Source organism: Bubalus kerabau, chromosome 15 (assembly GCF_029407905.1).
Source record: "Bubalus kerabau isolate K-KA32 ecotype Philippines breed swamp buffalo chromosome 15, PCC_UOA_SB_1v2, whole genome shotgun sequence".
Lineage (NCBI taxonomy): Eukaryota > Metazoa > Chordata > Mammalia > Artiodactyla > Bovidae > Bubalus > Bubalus kerabau.
This window is the reverse complement of record NC_073638.1, coordinates 17,055,980-17,078,271: the sequence shown is the minus strand read 5'-3', so window position 1 is coordinate 17,078,271 and position 22,292 is coordinate 17,055,980. Positions and strand designations below refer to the sequence as shown.

Here is a 22,292-nt window from a genome sequence, read left to right as displayed (position 1 = left end):
GAAATAAACAAAGAAGGGGAAAAATACTCTGGAAGTGACAGGTGTAGCAGATTAAATCTCTGCAGTTAATGATGAGACTGTGCATTTGAGGGGCAACCATAGACCTTGAGAACAAGTGCAAGTTGGAACGAGGGACTATTTGACACTGAACTGACCCCATACTGCTCACAACAGCTCTAGAGAAATTCCCAGATAAATTTTTACTATTATCATTTTTTAATTTTTAAAAAATTTTAGTTATTATTCCTTTAACTTTCATTTATATGGCCTATTATTACCATTTAAAAAACTTCTATTAAAAAAAACAAATTCCATATATATTTTTTAAAATTTTTGTGATAGATTTTGTTTTGTATTTTTTATATTGTATTTTTGAGAGTTTAACCTCTATTCTAGGTTTTTAATCATTGCTTTTTGATATGTTATCAATTTTGTACCTTTAGGAATCTAATTTTCAATATCCATTTTCACTTAGGGGTTTGATTACTGGCTTGATTGCTCTCTCCCTTTTCTCCTCTAGGTCACCTCTATCTCCTTCCTCCATCTTCTCTTCTCTATATAACTGAAAATTTCTCTGAGTGTTCCTGGCTGTGGAGAATTGTTTCACCATTAATGTAGGGGCTTTATCTTCTGTGCTGTATGGACAGAGAAGTCTTGGAGCTACTGTAAGAGAAGGCCTGAAAGCCAGAGGCAGGAGGCTTAACTCCAGAACTTTAGACCATCAGAAAACTCCTGACTCCAGGAAACATTAATAGACAAGAGCTCACCCAAAAGTCTCCATACCTATGCTGAAACCAAGCTCCACCCAAGAGCCAGCAAGTTCCAGTGTAAGACACACCATGCTAATTCTCCAGCAAAATAGGAACACAGCCAAGAACATTAAAAGACAGGCTGCCCAAAGCTATGCCAAACCCACAGACACCTCAAAACTCACTACTGGACACTTGCATTGCACTCCAGAGATAAGAGATCCAGCTCCACTCACCAGAATACAGATGCAAGCTCCTCCAAGAGAAAACCTTGAGAAACCACTGGTCCAACCTCACCCACAGGGAGTGGACCCCACAATTAAGAGGAGCCATGTACTTCCAGCCTGCAGAAAGGGCACCCCAAACACAGCAAGCTAAACAAAATGAAAAGACAGAGAAATGTCCAGCAGGTGAAGGAACATGATAAAAATCCACCCAACCAAACAAAAGAGGAGGAGATAAGGATTCTACCTGAAAAATAATTCAGAATAATAACAGTAAAGATGATCCCAAATCTAGAAAATAAAATGTAGTTACAAATAAATAGACTAGAGACAAGGATTGAGACAATGCAAGAAATATTTAGAAAGGACCTAGAAGAAATAAAAATGAGTCAATAAAAAATGAATAATAATGGTGAAAAATTAAAAGCATTTCCTCTAAAACCACGAACAAGACAAGGGTGCCCACTCTCACCTCTACTATTCAATATAGTTTTGGAAGTCCTAGCCACAGCAATCAGAGAAGAAAAAGAAATAAAAGGAATCCAGATTGGAAAAGAAGAAAACTCTCATTGTTTGCAGATGACATGATCCTCTACATTGAAAACCATAAAGATCCCACCAGAAACTTACTAGAGCTAATCAATGAATATAGTAAAGTTTCAGGATATTAATTTTATATTCTGTGTATTAATTTTATACACAGAAATCCTTTGCATTCCTATACACTAACAATGAAAAAACAGAAAGAAATTAAGGAAACAATCCCATTCACCATTGTGATGAAAAGAATAAAATACTTAGGAATAAATTTACCTAAAGAAACAAAAGACCTATATATAGAAAACTATAAAAAACTGATGAAAAATATCAAAGATGACACAAATAGATGGAGAAATATACCATGTTTGTGTATTGGAAGAATCAATATAGTGAAAATGAATATACTACCCAAAGCAACCTATAGATTCAACACAACCCCTTTCAAGTTACCAATGGTATTTTTCACAGAACTAGAACAAATAATTTCACAATTTGTATGGAAACATAAAAAGCCTCAAATAGCCAAAGCAATCTTGAGAAAGAAGAATGGAACTGGAGGAATCAACCTGCCTGACTTCAGTCTATACCATAGACCTACAGTCATCAAGACAGTATGGTACTCGCACAAAGACAGAAATATAGATCAATGGAACAAAATAGAAAGCCCAGAGATAAATCCATGCACCTATGGACACTTTATTTTTGACACAGTAGGCAAAAACATACAATGGAGAAAAAACAGTCTCTTTAACAAGTGGTGCTGGGGAAACTGGTCAACCATGTGTAAAAGACTAAAACCACAACACTTTCTAACACCATACACAAAAATAAACTCAAAATGGATTAAACATCTAAATGTAAGACCAGAAACTATAATCACAGCAAGATCCTCTGTGACCCAGCTCCCAGAGTAATGGAAATAAAAACAAAAATAAACAAATGGTACCTAATTAAATTTAAAAGCTTTTGCATAATGAAGGAAATTATAATTAAGGTGAAAAGGCAGCCTTCAGAATGGAAGAGAATAATAGCAAATGAAACAACTGACAAAGAATTAATCTCCAAAATATACAAGTAGCTCATACAGGTCAATACCAAAACAAGTACAACCCAATCAAAAAGTGGGCCAAACAACTAAACAGACATTCTCCAAAGAAGACATACAGATGGCTAATAAGCACATGAAAAGATGCTCAACATCACTCATTATCAGAGAAATGCAAATCAAAATCACAATGAGGTACCATCTCATGTTGGTCAGAATGGCTGCCATCAAAAAGTCTACAGACAGTAAATGCTGGAGAGGGTGTGGAAAAAAGGGAACCCTCTTACACTGTTGATGGGAATTCAAACTGGTACAGCCACTATGGAGAACAGTGTGGAGATTTCTTAAAAAACTGGAAATAGAACTGCCTTATGACCCAGCAATCCCACTGCTGGGCATACACACATGGAGGAAACCAGAATTGAAAGAGACACGCATACCCCAATGTTCATTGCAGCACTCTTTACAGTAGCTAGGACATGGGAGCAGCCTAGGTGTCCATTGGCAGATGCATGGATAAGGAAGTTGTGGTACATATACACAATAGAATATTACTCAGTTATAAAAAGGAATGCACTGGAGTTAGTTCTAATGAGGTGGATGAAACTGGAACCTGTTTTACAGACGAGGTGAGTCAGAAAGAGAAACACCAATACAGTATATTAATGCATTTATATGGAATTTAGAAAGATGGTAATGACGACCCTATATGCAAGACAGCAAAAGAGAGACAGATGTAAAGAACAGACTTCTGCACTATGTGGGAGAAGGCAACAGTGGGATGATTTGAGAGAATAGCACTGAAACATGTATATTACCATATGTAAAATAGATGATGAGTGCAAGTTCGAAGCATGAAGCAGGGCACTCAAAGCCGGTGCTCTGAGACAACCCAGAGGGTTGGGATGTGGAGGAAGGTGGGAAGAGGTTCAGGATAGTGGGGACACATGTGCACCGATGGCTGATTCATGTCAATGTGTGGCAAAAACCACCACAGTATTATAAAGTAATTATACTCCAATTAAAATAAATTTTTTAAAAGTAAGGAAAACTTTGCTAAAAAGCTAAAGTTAATTGGAAATTTTATAAGTAATCAATTAAGCTAAAAGAAGGCTAGACAGGAAAAAAGATCAAAGAACATGCCGTTATATATTTGTTCAAATCCATATAATGTACAACATCAAAAGTGAGCCCTACTGTAAATTATGGATTTGGGGTGATTACGATGTGCCAGTGTAGAGTCAGCAGTTAGAACCACTGTACTATTCTGGTGGGAGATATTGTTAATGACAGCATACGTGAGAACAGGGAACAGATGAGAAAACTCTGAAACTTCTGCTCAATTTTCCTGTGAACCTAAAAGTGCTCAAAAAATATAGTCTATTGAAAATAAAGTTTAAAAACAGATGAGATAAATAACAAATCATAAAATCATAGAACTAAATCCAATCATATCAATAATCAAATTAAATATTTGTGGAAGTAAGAGTCCAATAAAAGGCAAGGGTTGTCAGATGGAGAGAATAAACTATGATATGTTCACACCATAGAAAACATTCAGCAATGAAAATAAAACAATTCTAGTATATACAATAATATAGATGAATTTCAAATTTTGAGGGAAAAGGTTGGACCCAACAGATTATATACAGTATAACTGCATTTAGATGAAGTTTAAAAGAAGGAAAAACCCAACAGGGATGGCAATACATACATATAAAACACACATTCAGGTGGTAAAACTATATAGTAAATTAAAACAGATACTACCATCCAAATGATGAGTTATGACTTCAAAGGAGTGGGCATGAAGGGAGTGCTTCTGAGATGCTGATAATATTTTCTTCCTTGACCTGAGTGGTGTAAATAATTTATATTTCATTTTTGCTACATTTCTTATATCTCTATTAAATTTCACAACTTAAATGATTAAAAACAAAACAAAAATAAAACAAATAATTAAACACATTAATCCATTAAAAATCCACAGCAAGTTAATAGCATTTTAAGATGGATCTTCACATTTGTGTGGCACATTCATGCATGTTAATTCATTTCATATTTAAATAGAGGTAGGAACACAAGTTGGAGAAGGCAATGGCATCCCACTCCAGTACTCTTGCCTGGAAAATTCCATGGACGGAGGAGCCTGGTAGGCTGTAGTCCATAGGGTCGCAAAGAGTCAGACATGACTGAGTGACTTCACTTTAACTTTTCACTTTCATGCATTGGAGAAGGAAATGGCAGCCCACTCCAGTGTTCTTGCCTGGAGAATCCCAGGGATGGGGGAGCCTGGTGGGCTGCCATCTATGGGGTCGCACAGAGTCGGACACAACTGAAGCAACTTAGCAGCAGCAGGAACACAAGTACAAGTTAGGCCCTAAAAGCCAGGAAATTAGTTATGTGTAAATGTAACTTCAAGTCTAGTTATTTCAAAAGACTATTTTAATAGCTTTCTTTGAACTGGCTAGTATTCTAAATTACATTTACTATCTTTATTCTAAATCATGAAAAAAAGATTCAGATTGTTGTTAATCTGTGTGAGAGTCTTTGGTTTATTTAAGAATGGCTCTATTCTGTTTTGGTATGCTCTTATATAGGGTCAGAACATTTGCACAGCAGAGTTGCATTATTTTGATTGTCGTTCTCTTGGTGTTTTCAAGCTCCTGGGTTCATTCTAGGTTCAGATTTCAAATAACTTCTCTGATAGTTGTGCATATTCAGTCGCTAAGTTGTGTCCAGCTCTTAGCCCACCAGGCTTCTTTGTGCATGGGATTTCCCAGGCAAGAATACTGGAGTGGGTTGCCATTTACTTCTCCAGGGGATCTTCTCAACCCATGGATCAAATTTGCATCTCCTGCATTTGCAGGCAGATTCTTTACCACTGAGCTACCTGCCAAGTTGCAATTAGGTGGTTTCTCTTCAGTGAGGTGAAGAGTTTGGCTAGTAAGTGAAGACTGTTTTCTCCAGCATGTAGGAAGCTAGCCACCCTGCCTGATACCTTGAAAGAAGGAAACTCTTTGAGAATGGCCATTTGTGGGTGTGTGCATCTGGGGCAGCAGCAGCTTTGGCTACTGTGGGAAACTCCTCAAGAAGCATTTGGGGTGGGAGGGCTGGCAATTTGCCTGGGACCTGTATCCGCATTGATGTCTTAATTTTGGGGAGTTGCTATAACAATACTATGGAATGAGTGGCTTAAACAGGAAACTTTTGTTTTTCACAGCTCCGGAAGTTGAAAAGTCAAGATCAAGGTGCAACATTAGTGTCTGGTGATGACTGTCTTCTAAGCTTGTAGATGGCCATCTTTTCACTGTACCCTCAAAAAGCAGAGAAAGGGAGAGGGTATGGAGAGAGAGAGAGAGAAAGGAAGTTCTCTCTTGTCTTTTTTTATAAGGGCTATAGTCCTATTTATGAGTTTTACCACCAAAGGTGATAAAAGATCCCACTTCCTAATACCATCACCTTGAGGGTTAGGATTTCAGCATAGGAATTTGGGAGGACACAAATATCCAGTCCATAACAACTTTCCACTTTCTCTATACTAACTCCTGTTTGTGCCTCTGGGTATAACAACAAAACATGCAGTCCTTCGTTAGAGGTGGGTACAGTGTCAAGTTATATTGACAAAGTAAATGGAGGGAAAGCAAAGGAAGTGTTTGATTTACTTCTAAACTATTAACAGTTGAGACTAAACCATGTAAGGTTTCAGTGAAGAATGACCAGATCAATATTTTTCAGAGCAAGAAGCAAGGCAGTAGATTTAGACTATGAGTTCCATGAGATCAATAGCACCATATTCTTTTCCATTTGATCCCCAGAGTTGGCAAATCCCTGATACAAAAATAAGTTCTCAATAAATGCTTGCTGAACAAAATTAATGGGGACACTGGCTACAAGGACAAATTTTATAGCTTAATTTTCTGTTAGAGTAAGCTCACAGCCAAAAACCAAACAGATAAAAGCCAACCATAATTAGACATAATTAGTACGGTAATTACTACCAATGTGTTTAATTGGTACTTTGGAGCTTCCCAAGCACTTTAATTAATGATAGTTTGTTTATTTGATTTTTACTCTTACAGTAATCTTCTGAAAGGGAGCTGCCATTATTATTTTTCTGTTACAGATGGTAAGCCAAGTTTGAGAGGGTAAGTCATTAGCCTGAGGAGGCTAGCAGCACATAAACTGGAATATGCGTCTTCTGCCTGCAGATTTTTCCTAGTGTACCCTGCAGAAATAGTAAAAACTTGACCAAAAGTGGATTACAAAACTCTCGGTATCATACCGCTTCAGGCTGTTGATGTTCCTATTTCTCAGTAATTGCTACACGATTTGCACAGAAGAGCTAATACATCTAGAATATAACTGTATGGGTGTGATATGAGATTTGGCAAAAAATAACTCAAAAACTCTCTCTGGGCTTCTGGAACAAACCAGCTGCTCTTCTTTCTCCCAACAGAAGGACCTACATGCAAGCTCAGCCTCCCTGAGGACTGGAGATTTCCTTCCTTACGGTAACATCCCATAGACCCCAAAGTCTGCAGGGATAGAGCAACTGGCAGCCAGATCCAGACTGCCTGGCCACAATATGCACCTATCAGTTCATTTCCTCTGCCGAGGTGTGCTTTAGGTTTGCCCCCAAAGAGAAGAGGAAGAGGAGTGAAGGAGTTCTTCACCTGGACCCAGACTGACAGTGTGTCTGGCACAGCACACAGGCCCTGGTAGCCTTGGGACAATGGGAAGCATTCATACCTTTTTTCTCTTACTAATACTTGCTTTGAAATTTCCCTAGGAAAGCCTATTCCAAGCTCATGTCTTGGGATGCTGTGGAATTCACTCAAGCTCTTGTATGGTGGGCAGTGATCTACCATGAAAGGGTTCCCCTCATCCCCAACCTTGTCTTGATTCACCTTGCATGACAGAGGGGGTTTAACTGTTGTTTTACAAATTTAATCTCAGCTTTCCCTTCTCTTTGTCCCACTTTTCTAGTTGCCATCAACTTTCCTCTATAGTCTCTTTTGCAAGACAGGCCACAATGCTAGGTACATAATAGATAAAATAATAGAAAGGGACTAAGTCAACATTTTATTTTTTGCAACCCTACCCCCTGGTTTCTGTGAAGTATCCCAGGGTTGTTAACAGATGACATCACACATGTTCAGGTGCCTATGAGTAGTAGCATTCTGGAGGCTATGTCAGGTCATGGGACATAAGAATCTTTGAAGTAAAAGGATTGTTTTATTTACAAAGAATTCACATCTTTGAAGTTCTATAAAGCTCTTTTTCTACAGATATGCCTTATAGCTACTAACCTGAATATATTACAGTCAGGCCCTGCAAGGGCATTTTGCTGAGGTTTTCCACTGCGGGGCCAGAAGGAGGTATGCAGACTTCAATTGCTCTTGGGGGCAAGGATCTGGAGACAGAGCTCACAATCCTGTTGGAATTGTTCTTTCTGTATCAAGGAAGAAATTCTGGCCAAAAATATGGCAAGTTCTAAGGGATAGTATGGTTAAGTATGAATTCATCCCACAGACATCTGAGCAAGAGATGTTATTTATGTATAGTGTATTATAACTTGGGAGGGGTATATAATCTACGTGTTTATAATCTACCCTTGACAGTAGAAAATAATTCCAACTAGGTAGACAGCATAATGATTAAGTCAGTGCTTAAGGCTCTGGGTTCAAGATCTTGTTATGCTGTATCTATCATCTATGTATCTATGATCTATCTATTGTCTTTTGACAATAGATAGATCACATCACCACTATGTGATGCTACTTATTTGTTTATTCATTTATTACCTTTTGACTATCTTCACACATTTGGCCCAGCCCATACATCATGCCTCTGGCAACTACCAATCTGTTCTTTGTATCTAAAAGTTGCTTTAAAAAAAAGATTTCACATATAAGTGAGATCATATGGTATTTGTTTTTCTTTGTCTGACTTAAGATCCATCTATGTTGTTACGAATGAAAGGATTTCCCTCTTCACCATGGCTGAATAATATTCCATTGTGTATATAAATATATCATGTTTTCTTTACCTATCCATCAATCAAAGGACAGTTAGGTTAATCTCATGATGTGGCTATTATAAATAATGCTGCACTGAACCTGGAGGTGCATGTATCTTTTTGAATTAGTGTTTTCATTTCCTTTGGATATATATCCAAAAGTGGAATTTCTGGATCCTAGGGTAGTTCTATTTTTAGGAGCCTCTGTACTGTTTCTGAGTTGACTCATTGGAAAAGACTCTGATGCTGGAAGGGACTGGGGGCAGGAGGAAAAGGGGACAACAGAGGATGAGATGGCTGGATGGCATCACTGACTCGATGGATGTGAGTTTGAGTGAACTCCGGGAGTTGGTGATGCACAGGGAGGCCTGGTGTGCTGCGATTCATGGGGTCGCAAAGAGTCGGACACAACTGAGCGACTGAACTGAACTATACTGTTTCCCACAGTGGTTCTGCCAATTTACATTCCTATCAATAGCACACAAGGGATTCCTTTTTCTTCATATCCTTACCAACACTTGCTATGTCTTTCCTTTTTGATAATAACCATTCCAACAGGTGTGAAGTAATACTTTCTTGTGACTTTCTTTCTCTTGAGACTTCTGGCAATATTTTTAAATTCTCTAATCTTGTTTGTCTAGAAAAACAAGCATGCAAATAATCTCAATTTGCATGTTGTTGAGGAGATGAAATAATGTAAGGGAAGGACTAGCAGTCCTGGCACCTGGCAGCAACACTCACTAAATGTTAATTCTTGAACTGGAATCCATACCAGAATCTCTTTCATCTTCTAGGACTTGATATTATACTTTGTCCTGCTTTTTTGCCATTTTGTTTCTGGATTAGAGCAGTCACTTTTGTCAAGCTCCCTGAAAAGTCAGCGGCATTGCGCTGATGAAGCATGTGTCACTATGGCTCAGTTTCCTGGATGTGGCTCTGGGCTTGGCTGGCACTTTTCCTTTCTGCCTCTTTTTTCTTCCCTCCACCTCCCATTCCCTAGCTCTACATTCCGCCAATCTTGGAGGAGGTTCCCTCCTCATTCCTGTTCAGTATGGGTCTGGCCCTCTATGTTTGTGGATCAAGATAGTTTGCCACCATGAAGTTTGGTTGCTGGACTTTGTTTCCCCATTGCTGACCTCCTATAAGCCCAGCCTGTTCAGCTGACCTTTCAGTTCGGGCCAAGCCCTTATCTCTGATGTGTCTTAAGATTTGGGGGTAGTATATTAGATATCAAAATGTCTATGTCCCTATGATGTATTTTTCCTGCCAGAGGTTAGAAAGTGAAATTAGTTTGCATTTGTCTGCTTGGATGAGTAGGATGATCCCTACTTATGTCTGTCTCTTTGTCTCTCACCTAATATCTCAGTTTCCTCAAATTGTCCCAGTTCACCCTATTGTCCCAAAGAAATTAACAACATCCTCTTTTTCTCTCAGAAGTACCTGGTTTGGAAGATGTATCTTCCAGACCTTTTTTTCAGGTCTAGTATATATTTAAGCTTCAATTCAAATAGTAACGATGGTGGGTCACCAAGCAAAAAATATTTTTTTTTCACTACAATAACAAGAACTGTGAGAAGGAAAATCAGATTGAAGTCACAATCTTCAGAAATGGTGCTTCAAAAAGTTTTCTTTCTTGGACAAACTGTTTTTTATCATAGCAAGTAGTGTTTTGAAAAACCTGGTAAGGGCATGCTACATAATTTACATTTTAAGTGGTTGACCCTTGTTCAATGAAGTAACTATAAGCAAGCTAAAAATGTTCAAGGGAAAAACACACAATGACATCCCACTTTAAAATATGCCTTTGAAAGTTTCTCCCCTTTTTTTTTCACACCTCACTTCATATGACAGGATAGAATACATCTTTCACAAAGAGGTGTGAACAAGAAATCTAATAATAATCAGAACTAGAAGGAGTTGGCAGAGTCTGTTCATTCTAAAATTGTGTAGTCGTGTTAAGAAACAACAGAGAGAAATCCAAGGAGCTGGGAGGGAAAGCTTCTAGCTTTGTTACCATCAACCATCTTTGCCTGATTTGATAGACAGAGTGCCTGATGAACTGTGAATGGAGGTTCGTGACACTGTATAGGAGGCAGTGATCAAGACCATCCCCAAGAAAAAGAAATGTAAAAAGGCAAAACTATTGTTTGTGGAGGCCTTACAAATAGCTGAGAAAAGAAGAGAAGCTAAAAGCAAAGGAGAAAAGGAAAGATATATACATATTGCAGAGTTCCAAAGAACAGCAAGGAGAGATAAGAAACCCTTCCTCAGTGATCAGTGCAAAGAAATAGAGGAAAACAATAGAATGGGAAAGACTAGAGATCTCTTCAAGAAAATTAGAGGTACAAAGAGAACATTTCATGCAAAGATGGGCACAATAAAGGACAGAAACGGTATGGACGTAACAGAAACAAGAGATTAAGCAGAGGTGGCAAGAATACACAGAAGAACTATACAAAAAAGATCTTAATGACCCAGATAACCATGATGGTGTGATCACTCACCTAGAGCCAGACAACCTGGAGTGTGAAATCAAGTGGGCCTTAAGAAGCATCACTACGAACGAAGCTAGTGGAAGTGATAGAATTCCAGTTGAGCTCTTTCAAATCCTAAAAGATGATGCTATAAAAGTGCTGCACCCAATATGCCAGCAAATTTGGAAAACTCAGCAGTGGCCACAGGACTGGAAAAGATCAGTTTTCATTCCAATCCCAAAGAAAGGCAATGCCAAAGAGTGTTCAAACTACTACACAATTGCTCTCATCTCACATGCTAGCAAAGAAATGCTCAAAATTCTCCAAGCTAAGTTTCAACAGTATGTGAACCGTGAATTTCCAGATGTTCAAGCTGGACTTAGAAAAGGCAGAGGAATCAGAGATCAAATTGCCAACATCTGTTGGATCACTGAAAAAGTAAGAGAGTTCCAGAAAAACATTTACTTCTGCTTTATTGACTACACCAAAGCCTTTGACTGTGTAGATCACAACAAACTGTGGAAAATTCTTCAAGAGATGAGAATACCAGACCACCTTATCTTCCTTCTGAGAAATCTGTATTCAGGTCAAGAAGCAACAGTTAGAACTGGACATGGAACAACAGACTGGTTCCAAATAGGGAAAGGAGTACATTGAGGCTGTATATTGTCACCCTGCTTATTTAACTTATATGCAGAGTACGTCACGTGAAATGCCAGGTTGGATGAAGCACAAGCTGGAATCAAAATTGCTGGAAGAAGTGTCAATAACCTCAGATACGCAGATGATACCAACCCTATGGCAGAAAGCAAAGAGGAACTAAAGAGCCTCTTGATGAAAGTGAAAGAGGGGAGTGAAAAAGCTGGCTTAAAACTCAACATTCAGAAAACTAAGATCATGGGATCTGGTTCCATCATTTCATGGCCAATAGATGGGGAAACAATGGAAACAGTGACAGACTTTATTTTCTTGGGCTCCAAAATCACTGCAGATGGTGACTGCAGCCATGAAATTAAAAGATGCTTGCTCCTTGGAAGAAAAGTTATGACCAACCTAGACAGTATATTCAAAAGCAAAGACAAAGGTCTGTCTAGTCAAAGCTATGGTTTTTCCAGTAGTCATATATTGATTTGAGAGTTGAACTATAAAGAAAACTGAGCACCAAAGAATTGATGCTTCTGAACTGTAGTGTTGGAGAAGACTCTTGAGAGTCCTTTGGACTGCAAGGAGATCAAAGCAGTCAATCCTAAAGGAAATCAGTCCTGAATATTCATTGGAAGGACTGATGCTGAAGCTGAAACTCCAATATTTTGGTCACCTGATACAAGAACTAACTCATTGGAAAAGGCCCCTGATGCAGGGAATGACTGAAGGCAGGAGGAGAAGGGCATGACAGAGGATGAGCTCGTTGGACGGCATCACTGATTTGATGGACAGAAGTTTCAGCTAGCTCTGGGAGTTGGTGATAGACAGGGAAGCCTGCTGCTACTGCTAAGTCACTTCAGTCGTGTCTGACTCTGTGCCACAGATGGCAGCCCACCAGGCTCCCCCGTCCCTGGGATTCTCCAGGCAAGAACACTGGAGTGGGTTGCCATTTCCTTCTCCAATGCATGAAAGTGAAAGTGAAGTCGCTCAGTTGTATCCAACTCTTAGCGACCCCATGGACTGCCGCCTACCAGGCTCCCCCATCCATTGGATTTTCCAGGCAAGAATACTAGAGTAGGCTGCCATTTCCTTCTCCAACAGGGAAGCCTGGCATGCTGCAATCTTGCAAAGAGTTACACATGATTGATCGACTGAACTGAACTGATCTCTGCCTTACAGAAGAGACATGAGCTGGTTAAATACGATACGTTATCAAACCATGTTAGTGACACATGACTATACTGGATAGGAAGAGACAATGCATATATGTGGCTTACAAAGGCATGAAATAGAATAACACCTTCATATATAACAGTGTCAGCTGTGGTGGAAACTCAGGGCTCCCAAAACAGGTCATTTACCAGGTTTACAAATTCTCACTTATTCTGAAGAGGAATATATATTCCCGTCACTATTCATGGTATATATCATGCATTAAATCAACTCCTTCCTTTCCCCATTCTAAGAAAAGGCACAAAGGTATGTAAGATGCAGTGCAAAATCCTGCCACCTGGCACGCAGCTGAAAGGGAAAGGACAGCAAAATCCTAGAGGAGCTGGAATGGACTGGAAACAACAGGCACCTTAATATCTTCTATATCAGCTAACAGTAGAGAAATTAGGCTTTAAAGGAAGTTGCAAAGAAAAAGCTGGATCTTATTCATTCATTAAAGCAACATCAGGCCTCAAGGTTAGTTAAATAAAAGCAATCTCTCAGACATTAACACACTGTAATTCATACCTGGTTACTCATGATTTATATTTAGCTCCAGGTTGTCAGTCTTTGACATTCTACCCACCCGCATATTTGCATATTCAGAAGGTATACAAACACAAAAATATTAAAATGAAATCCACTATACATTATAGTAGAATGACATGTAATTTATTTATAACTGAGTTAGGCTGTACTCAAAATTCACTTAAATAAGCAAATGATTACACAAACATCTAATAATACTAAAATTGATAGTCAGAAGGTATAAAATACCATGGGGATGAAATGCCATGGTAAATACTATTCAACAGACTATAATCATAACTCTGAACTAAATCATGGTTTTTAAAATGACTTTAAGCAGTTTCGAAATGATTTGATTTTGTTCCCCTGCCAAGCAATTTACTTCTTCCATTGATAAAAGACAGGGCCATTAGTTTCATAAGTCAGGTTCTTCTCTTGCAACACATTTTCTTGCAAAAATTTTTTTTAATATTACTTTTTGACATAGACAACAAACCAGCCAGTACTCGGTGCCCCAAGCAAAGATGCTTGGATCAGAACAGGGCCTGGGTTTAACTCTGAGTTCAGCAAGAGGCGGGCAGTGAAAAAGCTTTTGCAGCATTTGCAGTATGCGTACTTCTTTTCTGAGGCTGAAGCATCATAAACATATTTAGGCATCCAAGCCAGTAAAATTATGAGAATAAAATAATATGATGTCCAGATGACAATGCCACAATTACAACTGGGGGTAAATTACAATATAATTCTGTAGTACTTCAGACAAAAACAACACCTACCTAAATTTGCTTCTTGTAAGCCTTGTTACATTTTCATGAAGTGCAGGGGTGTTTGTAATAATGATTTATCTTATCATGTATCTGTTTGTATCATTTTAAAGTCTTATACTTTATTGGAATGAGGTCCAAGCATGAACCTGGTCTGAAGAGCTAGCAGCTGTAGTCACAAAACATATCAATAAATTAAAAGGCTTTCACAGAACAAAATTCAGCTAAATCTTTTACATATAAAATACAGCTAGAGAAATACAATTCTTCAATGCTAAATTATGAGTGAGAGGAAGACAATTTAAAAAAATAGAAAACTCTCTCCATACTGGGTGTCAAGGCAAGATGTAACACTGCATGATGCCACAATATGAGCAGTCACTGGAGGACAGACACTCCAGACATTGTGGTATCTGGGGATCTGGTAATTATGACCAAGATATGAAAACACTGTAACAAAAGGCATGCATACAATCACCGAGTGCATTCAGTGCATGAGCCGGGACCTAAGCAGAGATCTAACACAATAATGAGGCAGTGTTCCAGGCTATCCATTGACACAAGTGTGGGTGACTACATGTTGATTAAACCTTCTGAGGCAGCAAAGTGCGGGCACAATGCCATGTCTGGATTCTGCAGCTGTTTTATGATCCTCTTGCGGAATTTCTCTCGCACACGATTAAATTCCATTATGTCCATAGGGTCCTCTTCAATCCAAAACTTATGAAACTCGTGCATCAAATAACCTGTTAGAGATAAGATAAGTGACAAGAATGCAAGAGGAAAAAAAAATGCTTAATCTTATTCAAAATCACCCTGAATGCTGAAAGAGATGTCAAACCACGTATCAGCAACTATGGAGTGCAAATGCAATAAATACTAGTGTTAAAAATTATTCTTCAAAACTAGTGCAAGTAGAAGCTACCAATCTACAAGATTTTTGCACTTGGTCCCAGAATTATTCTCACTCTTCTAGAGCTGCTGCTAAGTCGCTTCAGTCGTGTTGGACTCTGTGTGACCCCATAGACAGCAGCCCACCAGGCTCCTCTGTCCCTGGGATTCTCCAGGCAAGAATACTGGAAAAAATAAATTCTGCCATTTCTAGAATATGAATAACATCTGGAACATATTCTGAAAGGTAGACAGTAACTACTTCATTCTTCCCTTCCTAGTTAAATTAACATAATGGTCTGATTTTTCACAAGTACTCCACTCAGCCTTTTTTATCTTGAAATTTGATTTGAATCAAGTTTTAAATTACCCTGACAAGTCAAGCAACTGCATTTTGACTATTATGAGACAATGAAAACTATAAATCAACTCTGAACAATACAGACTGGTCATTAAACTACATGAAATTGTTAATAAGACATTTTTGCTTTGAACCATAATTTCATATTCAAATCTTTTTGTCTCAAAAACATTGTCTAGATTGGGGACATTTTGGAATAAATGCTAAGTATTTGACATGAGAACTTACTTACTGTATTCTGCTTCCCAACTGTGACCTCCTTCTACCACATTTAAAACTGAAAGGTGAATCAGTTCAGTTCAGTTACTCAGTAGTATCCAACTTTTTGCGACCCCATGGACTGCAGTACGCCAGACTTCCCTGTCCATCACCAACTCCTGGAGCTTTCTCAAACTCATGTCCATTGAGTCAGTGATGCCATCCAACTAGCTCATCCTCTGTCATCCTCTTTTCCTCCTGCTTTCAATCTTTCCCAACATCAGGGTCTTTTCAAATGAGTCAGTTTTTCACATCAGGTGGCCAGAGTATTGGAGTTTTAGCTTCAGCATCAGTCCTTCCATTGAATATTCAGGACTGATTTCCTTTAGAACTGACTGGTTTGATCTCCTTGCAGTCCAAGGGACTCTCAACAGTCTTCTCCAACACCACAGTTCAGAAGCATCAATTCTTCGGCGCTCAGCTTTCTTTATGGTCCAACACTCACATCCATAAATGATTAGTGGAAAAACCAGAGCTTTGACTAGACGGACCTTTGTTGGCAAAGTAATGTCTCTGCTTTTAAATATGCAGTCTAGGTTGGTCATAGCTTTTCTTCTGAGGAGCAAGTGTCGTTTAATTTCATGGCGGCAGTCACCATCTGCAGTGATTTTGGAGCCCCAAAAATAAAGTCTGTCACTGCTTCTATTGTTTCCCCACCATCTATTTGTCATGAAGTGACAGGACCAGATGCCATGATCTTAGTTTTCTGAATGTTGAGCTTTAAGCCAACTTTTTCACTCTTCTCTTTCACTTTCATCAAGAGGCTCTTTAGTTCTTCTTCACTTTCTGCCTTAAGGGTGGTATCATCTGCATATCTGAGGTTATTGATATTTCTCCTGGCTATCTTGATTCCAGCTTGTGCTTCATCCAGTCCAGCATTTCGCCTGATGTACTCTGCATAGAAGTTAAATAAGCAGGGTGACAATATACAGCCTTGACATACTCCTTTTCCTATTTGGAACCAGTCTGTTGTTCCATGTCCAGTTCTAACTGTTGCTTCTTGACCTGCATACAGATTTTGCAGGAGGCAGATCAGGTGGTCTGGTAGTCCCATCTCTTGAAGAATTTTCCAGTTTGTTGTGATCCACACAGTCAAAGGCTTTGGCATAGTCAATAAAGCAGATGTAGATGTTTTTCTGGAACTCTCTTGCTTTTTTGATGTTCCAACAGATGTTGGCAATTTGATCTCTGGTTCCTCTGCCTTTTCTAAGTCCAGCTTAAACATCTGTAAGTTCATGGTTCACATACTGTTGAAGCCTAGCTTGGAGAACTTTTAGCATTACTTTGCTAGCCTGTGAGATGAGTGCAATTGTGTAGTAGTTTGAACATTCTTTGGCATTGCCTTTCTTTGGGATTGGAATGAAAACTGACCTTTTCCAGTCCTGTGGCCACTGCTGAGTTTTCCAAATTTGCTGGCATATTAAGTTCAGCACTTTCACAGCATCATCTTTCAGGATTTAAAATAGCTCAACTGGAATACCATTGCCTCCACTAGCTTTGCTTTATTTGCCACTGTTGACAATAAACAGGCACTGTGAAAAATTCTTTAATGAGGAATTCACTTTTCTACAATGTGAATTTCACTCACTCTGAATGTTATCTAAAACAGCATAGGGTTTTAGAAGAATACAAATCCATTTGATTTCACCATTTTTCTACCTTACATGCAACTATAGGAAAACATTTTGAAAGGTTTAAATGATTAGAATAAGAGTTGAAGGTGGAGGGGTTGTTAATAATCTAACACCATTCTCCTTCGTCTCAAGGCTACAAAAGTCAAGCTGTAAATCTTGAAAACTGATTCCCTGAGACTTTCTTTCTCTATCACATCAGAAAAATAATTAGACACTGTAACATTACTCTAATCAAAATATGAAAAAGGTGGCTTGGCTTCCAGGATATGTATCATAATCATAAAACTTCACTCATTTGTGTAACATTACAGAGTGTTCACAAATCCATTTGGCTTACTGATCGGTTGGCTCATCTGCTAATTAACAAACATGTAACAGATACAAGGACATGGTAGAGCTCCATGCTCCCCAACTCTCAGTTTTTTGGAGAGGGACCAAGGCAGAAAATTTTAGATAATGATTTGTTAGCTAAGGAAGCTAACATAATGACATGGAGAGCAGAGGAAGGAAAGAGAAGCCAGTGTCTTTTTAATTGCTTACAGTTTTATTTAATTCTTACAACAGCTTTATAGAATAGGAAATGCAGATAAGTCTAAATTTTACAGATGAGGACAGCGGGTATAAACAGATACCTGAATGGTGTACAATCACACAATTATAGCTGGAAGCTAGGACATGAAATAAACTGCCTTTTCCAGTGGATTCGCTTCTTCTGGTTATTATTCCTGTGTATAGTTCTTTCTTTTGAAGGTCAAAGAAAAGCTAATTCTTTTTTCTCTTGTGGCCATTGTACTTCCTTCTGCTTACTACACCTAATCTCATTTCATTTCAATGCAGCTGCACGTTCAGTGGAGCTTTAGATGGAATGTAATTCTTACAGCACAGGACGTGGCAGTGCAGTCAGTGCTTACTGAGTAATATTGTCAAGTCAAAATAACAGAGCTCTTATACATTCGTTCACCTAGATGAAATGCCTGTTCGGAATACAAACTTGCCTTTCCAACCCAGGACTGCAGCAAATTTGTTGTTGCCTGACTGTGTCCTGGTTTTGCTTCACTGCATTTGATTAGTACACAATAGAAACATACATAAGGACACAGGTAACTGCAAGAATATTAAAGAGAAGATGTGCAGAACGGATTACATTTGAGAGAGGAATAAAAAAATCCAGGGCACAGTTAGCTTCTTCTAAAGAGGCCTAGTCCCTCTATTATAGGAGTAAATATAATCACCTAGTTGTCAAAGTAAGAGCTGTAATCACAAATACAAGGGACTTTCACTTTCCATTAATAAGTCATTAAAATTTAAGTATTTTAAAATTTGCTTTTTTATTGAGTCATACAGGTTTTTGCTCTTCAGTTGCTAAGTTGTGTCTGACTCTCTGTGACCCCATGGACTGTAGCATGCCAGGCTTCCCTGTCCTTCACTATCTCCCAGAGTCTGCATAAATTCATATCTACTGAGTTCTGATACTATCCAACCATCTTATCCTCTGTTGCCCTTCTCCTCCTACTCTCAATCTTTCCCAGCATCAGGGTCTTTTCCAGTGAATTGGCTCTTCACATAGGTGGTCAAAGTAGTGGAGCTTCAGCTTTAGCATCAGTCCTTTCAATGAATATTCAGAATTGATTTCCTTTAGGATTGACTGGTTTGATCTCCATGGTGTCCAACAGACTCTCAAGAATCTTTTGCTCCAGCACCACAATTCAAAAGCATCAATTTTTTTTGGCATTCAGTCTTCTTTATGGTCCAATTCTCACATCCATGTATGTCTACTGGAAAAGTCACAGCTTTGACTCTATGGATCTTTGTCGGCAAAGTGATGTCTCTGCTTTTTAATACACTGTCTAGGTTTGTCATTGCTTTTCTTCCAAGGAGCAAGCATCTTTTAATTTCGTGGCTACAGTCACCATCTGCAGTGATTTTACAGCTCAAGAAGATAAAACCTGCCTTGTTTCCACTTTTTCCCCATCTATTTACATGAAATGATGGGACCGGATGCCATGATCTTAGTTTTTTGAATGTTGAGTCTCAAGCCAGTTTTTTCACTCTCCTCTTTCACCCTCATCTAGAGACTCTTTTTAGTTCCTCTTCACTTTCTGTCATTAGAGTGGAATCATCTGCATATATAAGGTTGTCGATAATTCTCCTGGCAATCTTGATCTCAGCTTGTGAGTCTTCCAGCCTGGCATTTTGCATGGTGTACTCTGCACAGAAGTTAAATAAGCAGGGTGACAATATCAATATGCAGCCTTGACCTACTCCTTTCCCAATTTGGAACCAGTCCGTTGTTCCCTGTCCAGTTTTAACTTTTGCTTCTTGACCTACATACAGGTTTTTCAGGAGGCAGGTAAGATGGTCTGGTATTCCAATCTCTGATGAATTTTCCACAGTTTGTGTGATCCACAGTCAAAAGCTTTAGCATAGTCAATGAACTTATTGATGTACAGCTGATTTACAATGTTGTATTAGTTTCAGGTGTACAGCAAAATAATTCAGTTATATATATATATACCTATTCTTTTTCATATTCTTTCCCTTTTTGGTTATTACAACATATTCAGTATACTTTTGTGCTATACAGTAGGTCCTTCTTAGTTATCTATTTTATGTATAGTGTGTATATATAAATCCCAACCTCCTAATTTAACCTCCCCACTTTTCCCCTTTGGTAGCAATAGTTTGTTTTCCACTGCTGTGGGTCAGTCTATTTTTTTTGTTATTGTTATTAAGTTCATTTGTATTTTTTTCAGATTTCACATAAAAGCTATATCATATGATATTTGTCTTTGCCTGGTTTACTTCATTTAATAGGATAATCTCTAGGTCCATCCATGCTGCTATAATTGGCATTATTTCATTCTTTTTTTATGTCTGAGCAATATTGCATTGTGTGTGTGTGTCTATCTATCTGTCTATATCATATCTTCTTTATCCATTCATCTGTTGATGGACATTTAGGTTGCTTCCGTTCCTTGGCTACTGTAAATAATGCTGCAATGAACACTGGTGTGCATGTACCCTTTTGAATTATAGTCTTCTCTGGATATATGCCCAAGAATGGGATTGCAGTTCTATTTTTTTTTTTTTAAGGAATGTCTACACTGTTCTCCATAGTAGCTGTATCAATTTATATTCTCACCAACAGTGTAGGAGGGTTCCTTTTGTTCCATGCCCGTTCAAGCATTTATTATTTGTAGACTTTTTTATGATGGCCATTCTGACCAGAGTGAGGTGAAATCTTATTGTAGTTTTGATTTATATTTCTCTAATAATTAGTGATGCTGTTGTTTAGTCGCTAAATCATGTCCAACTCTTTTTCAACCATGTGGACTAGCCTGCCAGGCTCCTCTGTCCATGGGATTTCCCAGACAAGAATACTGGAGTGGGTTGCCATTTCCTCCTCCAGAGGATCTTCCCAATCCAGGGATCTAACTTTCACCTTCTGCATTTGCAGGCAGATTCTTTACCACTGAGCCACCAGGGAAGCCCCAATAATTAATGATGAAAGTGAAAGGTGAAAGTGAAAGTCACTCAGTTGTGTCCAACTCTTTGAGACCCCATGGGCTATACAGTCCATGGGATTCTCCAGGCCAGAATACTGGAGTGGGTAGCCTTTCCCTTCTCCAGGGGATCTTCCCAACCCAGTGATCGAACCCAGGTCTCCTGGCCTGCAGGTGGATTCTTTACCAGCTGAGCCACAAGGGAAGCCCAGTTAATGATGATGAGCATCAAACTATACATAGAGTCAAATAGTTTAATAAGTTTTGTTACAAAACACAAACAAAACTCCAGAAACCCTTCCTATCCTAATTCCTGCTTCCTTAAATAAACAACATTTCAACTCATTCAGTTGATTCTTTGATTACTGACTTCCAAGCTCTAAATAACATATTTTCCATTGCTTGATTTTTTAACTTCCTTCATTTTGAAGATTCTCTTCTCTTTCCTTAGAGATCTCCTGCTTTCTGGACCCCACTTATTCCTGTAAGGATTACTCTCTTATTTCCTGGAAATACATCCTCCAAGAACTTTCTTATAAAGATATAAAAATGTAAAATGTTTAAGACTTTGCATTTGAAAAATGTGTTTATTTTATTCCCACACTTAACTAGTAAGTTAGACTGGTTATAGAATTCTAAATTGGAAACTATATTCCCTTAGATTTTAAATAACATTCTCAAATGTATGAAGACGTTATTCTACCATCTTCTAGAATAAAATGTTGCTGTTGAGAAGTCCAATGCAATCTTAATTCTCAATTCTTTATGTGACAGACTTGGAAATATTTAGAATCATTTCTTCCCTAAGTCATAAAATTTCACAATGATACGGACCTGAGTGTGAATCCATTTTAATCTATTATGCTAGTTCTTACTAGCTGAAATATGAAAGTCATCCTTCAGTTGTGAATATTTTTCTTGATGTATTACTTTGACTCATTCCCCTTAGTTTCACTGTTCTTTTTCTGGCCCTTCTATTATAGACGTCTAAGAATGGTCCTTTCAAACCTTTCTTTTTTGTTTTCCATCTATATTTCTTGTTCTACTTTATGGAAGAGTTTCCAGCTTTATCTTCTAATTTTCCCTCAAGGTTTCATTTATGTAATCTGATTTTTAATATCTAAGAGTACTCTTTTGTTCTCTGAGTGTTCATTCTATGGCACCTTGTTCATGTTTCACAGTAGCAATTCTTTTCTTTTTTTTTTTTTTTTTTTTTTTAAATTTTATTTTATTTTTAAACTTTACATAACTGTATTAGATTTGCCAAATATCAAAATGAATCCGCCACAGGTATACATGTGTTCCCCATCCTGAACCCTCCTCCCTCCTCCCTCCCCATTCCATCCCTCTGGGTCGTCCCAGTGCACCAGCCCCAATCATCCAGTATCGTGCATCGAACCTGGACTGGCAACTCATTTCATACATGATATTTACATGTTTCA

General features: G+C 38.3%; 1 protein-coding gene across 5 annotated transcripts in view; it reads right to left on the bottom strand.

The window, feature by feature from the left end:
• Positions 1 to 13,563: 13,563 nt before the first annotated feature.
• Positions 13,564 to 22,292, bottom strand: part of ELMOD1 (ELMO domain containing 1) — an 85,399-nt gene continuing 76,670 nt past the window's right edge. For all 5 annotated transcript variants that reach the window (XM_055547778.1, XM_055547780.1, XM_055547781.1 and 2 more), the window contains one exon: positions 13,564 to 14,949. In XM_055547778.1, coding sequence (XP_055403753.1) covers positions 14,777 to 14,949 — 173 coding nt within the window. In that variant the 3' untranslated portion in view covers positions 13,564 to 14,776. The remainder of the gene's footprint in view (positions 14,950 to 22,292) is intronic.